The 6,220-nt window shown below is 43.7% G+C and overlaps 1 protein-coding gene across 1 annotated transcript; it reads left to right on the top strand.

Moving 5' to 3' along the window:
• The first annotated feature begins 2,158 nt into the window (after positions 1-2,158).
• LOC147633621 (pentatricopeptide repeat-containing protein At4g18520, chloroplastic-like) lies at positions 2,159-4,990 on the top strand. Its single transcript, XM_086805748.1, has 3 exons — positions 2,159-3,821; positions 3,933-4,452; positions 4,594-4,990. The coding sequence occupies exons 1-3, from the start codon at positions 2,159-2,161 to the stop codon at positions 4,988-4,990; spliced, it is 2,580 nt and encodes an 859-aa protein (XP_086661874.1).
• The last annotated feature ends 1,230 nt before the right edge of the window (positions 4,991-6,220 follow it).

Raw genomic sequence — 6,220 nt, 5'->3', positions numbered from 1 at the left:
CAAAGACCTACTATATCAATTGGGAAAAATTAACTAGGACAAGAGTTCAAGGAGCTTTGTGGATGGATGACTACTCTAGGGATAGTAAAATCTCATAGTTCTTAGTTCATGAATGGACCCAAGAACCAAGAACCAAGAACCAGAGGGTCATAAAAACCAAAACCTTAGAAGATTGAAAAGAGCCTTAGAACACTAAGAAGACCAAAAGAACAGAAGACACATGAAAAATGAGAGCAATTCTAGCTCAAGACACTAGAATAGTAAACGATGAAAAGCCAGGAAGGCAAGAAGAAGTAGCTTAAAAGAAGAAAAGCCTAGCGCATTATAAGAGGCAAGTGGAAGGTCTAAGTAGATGGTCAATAGTTAGAGCCTGTAAATCCATGGAGATTCTTGTAGGTTCTTTCACATGCATGCCCAAAAGAATTCATCTCAAGCTCTTCTTTAGAACAAAGGCCACACATTTTTGAAGCTCCATAGCATGATGCCTCACATAGAAGGAAGCAAAATAGTTGCTAATCAATGAAATATAGAGGACTAATGAAGTGAGCTGAGAGGTTGATTAGCGATAAGAATGATAAAAAATAATTGGCAAGGCATGAAGAGAATGATCCACCGCTCATTTATATACCCTTTGGATATTGGGCATTAACTTAAGGCAACGTGCCCATAAGTGTAAATTTTTTGCTCGGATCCCTTAGTTCTTCTCTATGCAAACACGCCATTGAGCCCCAACCCCTAAATGCAAACCTCTTCTCGTATCCCTCACTCTTTCATGCATACACACCATTGTCCCCTTAAATACTAGTTGTAGCACAAGATTTATTCCCTCATCTCGACTTCTCATCCACAAACAACCGATCACAGCCATGAGGTTGTGAGTGTTGTGTGCATGCCCATGTCGCTTTCTCATGCTCTTCTTTGCACAACTAGTCGACTCCCAAGCATCATAGTAGTCTTGATTCTAGAAAGAAAAAAAGGTGTGATAGAAGCCTAATTATCATCTACATAACAATTAGGCATTAATGTGCCTTGAAAAGCATGATTGAATATGGGGTGTAAATGGAAGGCTTTGTGAAGACTCAGAATGGTATGTTCCCTATAACCCCAAACAGAGTGCTCCACCTATCCATTGCACACTAAACAAGAGATGGGGAGTATGTTTGGATAGATCTCAATGGTATTTTCTTTTTGGCAAGCTATGGAATAAATATGTGGAGCTTAAAAAAGCTTGCCTAGCATGGTTGATTATGCACAGAGCTATTTGGACACAACTAAAAGCCCTCATACTAGATATTGGGGATGGGAAACACCACAGATGCCATGATCTTGAGGATGACCTGCCATATTCATACGTTGTCCTATTGCAAAGCAATGCTTTAATGCTTTGGCCAAATGCATTCAGATTTGGAATGGTGAAAGATGCATTAAAAGGAGGCTGAAAGATCTGGACACCAAACTAGTTCTACTGCACAAAAAAGCTAAAGACAAACAAGTGGACCAGCTGATGCATGTAATTCAGGATCTGTTGATGATGAGAGCGAGTGTCATCTCCAAGGATATTTTGCTTATTAAAGCTCTTTATATGCTGCACCTTATTTGGGAAAAAAAAATATGGAGTATAAATGGTGCACTCAAAATGATTGAAGCCTTACAAGACCTTGGAAAATAACAATTTCCGATTTAGGAGAAGAACTGAACTGTGCATTGATGAAGAAGTTGTCAAGATAGCATTTTCGCATAGAACCTGCCCGCAGCGCCGTCACGATCTGTGCACAGGTGAATGAAACAACTCTTGCACCAATGAGATGTATGATTTCCCATTTGATATGGCGGGGCCGGTAAGGCGATGGGATCGACGGGGCAAGACCCTGAGGAATGGGGCCCTGGGGAGATCTCTCCACCTTACGTGTAGGGTTTCGCAGGTCCGCTAACAGAACCATCGACGCTAATGCGAGCGGTCAGCAATGTGAGCAGACGACGACGTATCTGCGATTATGAGAAAGTGTGAATTAATAAAGTGTAATCAAGACATACTTGAGAAGACGGGATGGCCCAAGGCAGTGTCGCGAGAGGAGGAGAACTACGACCACCACCACCATAACAACAATGGGGGGAGACGCTCAGCTTAGAGGATGCACTCGTTTCTGTGGAAGAAGGGATGCTGCCCCAGCCTTCTGTTGAGAACCTTACACACATCTTGCGAAAGTGCACAAACGATAAGAACATCGCCTATACACTGCGCTCACATGCCTACATGCTCACCCGTGGGCTGGAAGCTCATACATCACTTGGGAACTACCTGGTCTATAAGCTAGTGGAAGTTGGATGCATACACGATGCCCACAAGGTTTTTGACAGGTTATTTTCCAGGAGGGAGCTCTCCTGGAATTCTCTCATCAATGGGTATATCAAATCTGGGGAGTCAAGGCATGCTCTCACCCTTTACCAGAAAATGCGAGAGGATTCCCTACATCCGAGTGCACACACTTTCATGGCCTTATTGAAGGCTTGTGCCCATCTGAAAGATGTAGAAAGAGGCTGCCAGATACATGCTGAGATTTGCAGAAAGGGGTTGTTTAAAGCAGACCCTTTTGTTGGTAGTGCACTCGTCGATATGTATGCCAAATGTGGCTCACTTGCAAAAGCACAAGAAGTTTTTGACATGCTTCCAGTTCGAGATGTAGTCACATGGACTGCGCTGATTGCAGGATATGCACACTACGAGCGTGGTGAGGAAGCAATGAACTGTTTTGAACAGATGCAACTCGAGGGTGTCTCTCCAAATGCTGCCACATTTGTTTGCAGCTTGAAAGCCTGTGGTAGCATTGGAGCCACAAATAAGGGCAGAGACATACACGCTGACATCGAAATAAAAGGGTTGTTGAAAACAAACCAATTTGTTGGCAACGCATTGGTCGACATGTATGCCAAATGTGGCATGCTAGAAAAGGCACATGAAGTGTTTGACAAGCTTCCGGTTCATGATGTAATCTCATGGAATGCACTGATTGGAGGTTACACTGAACATGATCGTGGTAAGGAAGCACTAATATGTTACAAACAGATGCAAGTCGATGGTGTTTCCCCAAATGCTATCACATTTGCTTGCAGCTTGAAAGCCTGTGGCAGCATTAGAGCCAGAGACAAGGGCATAGAAATACATGCCGATATTGAAAGAAAGGGGTTGTTGAAAAGAAACCCTTTTGTTGGCACTACCTTGGTTGACATGTATGCCAAATGCGGCATGCTAGCAAAAGCACAGGAAGTGTTTGACATGTTTCTGGTTCATGATGTAGTCTCATGGAATGCATTGATTGCAGGTTATGCTGAACACGAGTGTGGAAAGGAAGCACTCAATTGTTTCAAACAGATGCAACTAGAGGGTGTCTCCCCAAATGCTATCACATTTGCTTGCAGCTTGAAAGCTTGTGGCAGCATTGGAGCAATAGACAAGGGCAGAGAAATACATTCTGAGATTGCCAGAAAAGGGTTGCTTGAAGCAAACCAGTTTGTTGCCACTGCCTTGGTTGATATGTATGCCAAATGTGGCATGCTGGCAAAGGCACAAGAAGTGTTTGACAAGCTTCCAGTTCATGATGTAGTCCCATGGAATGCACTGATTGCAGGTTATATTGAACACGGGTGCAGTGAGAAAGCACTCAGTTGTTTCAAACAGATGCAGTTGGAGGGTGTCTCTCCTAATTCTATCACATTCGCTTGCAGCTTGAGAGCCTGTGGCAGCATTGGAGCCACAGACACGGGCAGAGAAATACATGCTGAGATTGCCAGAAAAGGGTTGTTGGAAAGAGACCTTGTTCTTGGTAGCATGGTGGTCGATATGTATGCCAAATGTGGCTTGCTAGCAAAAGCACAGGAAGTGTTTGACAAACTTCCAGTTCGAGATGTAGTCACATGGACCGCACTTATTGCAGGATATGTGCAGCATGAGCGTGGTGAGGATGCACTCAAATGTTTCAAAGAGATGCGACTTGAAGGCATCTCTCCAGATGCTATTACGTACACTTGTGTCTTGAGAGCCTGTGGCAGTACAAGAGCCATAGACAAGGGCAGAGAAATGCATGCTGAGATTGCCAGAAAGGGGTTGTTGAAAGGAGACCTTGGTCTTGGCAACGCGTTGGTTGATATGTATGCTGAAGGTGGCATGCTAGCAAAAGCACAGGAGGTGTTTGACAGGCTTCCAAGTCGTGATGTAATCTCATGGAATGTGCTGATTGTAGGATATATGAATCATGAGCGCGGTGAGGAAGTACTCGATTGTTTGAAACAGATGCAACTTGAGGGTGTCTCTCCAGATGCTATTACATTTGCTTGCAGCTTGAAAGCCTGTGGCAGCATTGGAGCCAGAGACAAGGGTAGAGAAATACATACTGACATTGAAAGAGAAGGGTTGTTGGAAAGCAATCTTGTTGTTGGCACTGCCTTGGTTGATATGTATGCTAAATGTGGGTTGCTTGCAAAAGCACAGGATGTGTTTGACAAGCTTCCAGTTCGAGATGTAGTGTCGTGGAATTCATTGATTACAGGATATGCCCAGCTAGGAGAAATTGAAAATGTTTTTGGTATCTTTGACAGAATGAGAGGAGAAGGCAGTAAGCCAAATCCAGTTACATTCGTTAGTATTCTCAATGCTTGCAGTCATGCAGGTCTAGTAGACAAGGGCCAGACATACTTTGAGGCCATGAGTAAGAACTATGGCATCACTCCAACTCTTGAGCACCACACTTGCATGATTGATCTTCTTGGTCGTGCAGGCCAATTAGACAAGGCGGTAGCAATGATCAAGGAAACACTGTCCCATCCCAATATTGTGACGTGGCTTAGTGTGTTAGGTGCTTGTCGAAAGTGGGGCAATGTGGAGCTTGGAAGACATGCCTTTGACCAGGCATTGCGATTGGATGAAAAGGAAACCGCAGCTTATGTTTGTATGGGAAACATCTATGCAGATGCTGACATGCAGGAGGATGCATAGAACGTGAAGGCAGTAAGAGTGAAAAAAGTATGGAAGCAGCCATGGCGTTCATTAGTGGACTGATGTGGGTGGGATTGTGCATTCGGTTTTGGTTGGGGATAAAAAAACATACCCAAAGCAAAATTGTTTATGCGAAGCTAGAAGAGATTTCCTCAAAATGCAGGAGTAAGGTTTGCATTGAGTGTCACAGGACATAGTGATGATGTAAAGTGTTATTTGGGCATAGTGACCAGTTGATTCCTGCCTTTACACCCTAGTGAGCACTTGTAGAAATTGTTTTGGCGTGCATGGGATCTCTCTCTCGCGTTCAGTGGTTTACGTGAAGGTCTCCTAACGTATAGATACCAGGTTCATGTCCTGTTCCCAGGTCAGACACGTGTGCATGAGGGTGGTATATGGGGAAATAGTGGCACTTATTGCTTTGGTGTATGATAAGATGCTTTACTGGCATTTGGCTATGGCATTTATATTAGACATGGAGGAGCAAACTAATCAAATCAGAGAAGCTAACTGCATCCATAATTTCCACGAGAGCAAAATGTTGTGGAGACTATTGGTGATGGTACTGCAGTGCAAGTGCAGTAGACAAGTCTTGCAGTGTAAACCAGTCAAGGATAGTTACAGGTTAGGAAAAAATAAAATGTTGTCATTATCTTTTGGGTATAGCCAAAGTGTTACTTACACATGCATACATCAAAATTTCAAATCTGGATGTGGCATCTGCTATCTCTGCACATTTCTGACATGCGCGTGAATTTCCAATAAAGGAGGGGAGGGAAATTTGATATTTTGTTTTGTTTTTCGAGCTGGGGCAAGCTCGTTCTGAGACTTGAATAGAGAAACGCTTTTGTCATTAGCTTCGTCGTCTCCAGTATAAGAGACAATTTCGCTACTTCATTAAGGCATTACCCCCGAAGACCTCTGAGCTGGGCACGACAGCGACCAAGTACTCCCGGAGGAGCCCAGGTACTGTGGGACTTGCCATCTGATGCACCCACTAAAAACTGTATACCCGGCGGATTTCCAAATAGGAATCGCCCTACCCATGTTGGGAAACATGACAAAAATCCTCATGGAAAATGTGTTTTCCGATCTGCAATCTGGGAGTCTACAAATCGTGCATAATTCCAGAAAAGTTCTTTTAAAAAAAAAAAAGTGAGACACAAAAGACGGTACTCTGACAAGGAAGAACTGCCACTTGCACAATGATGGGCCCACCGCCCTATTCGT

This window comes from Cibotium barometz, chromosome 12 (genome assembly GCF_041138505.1).
Source record: "Cibotium barometz isolate CiBa-2024 chromosome 12, ASM4113850v1, whole genome shotgun sequence".
Taxonomy (NCBI): domain Eukaryota; kingdom Viridiplantae; phylum Streptophyta; class Polypodiopsida; order Cyatheales; family Cibotiaceae; genus Cibotium; species Cibotium barometz.
Note: the sequence above shows the minus strand (reverse complement) of the source record. Positions and strands in the feature narration are given on the sequence as shown.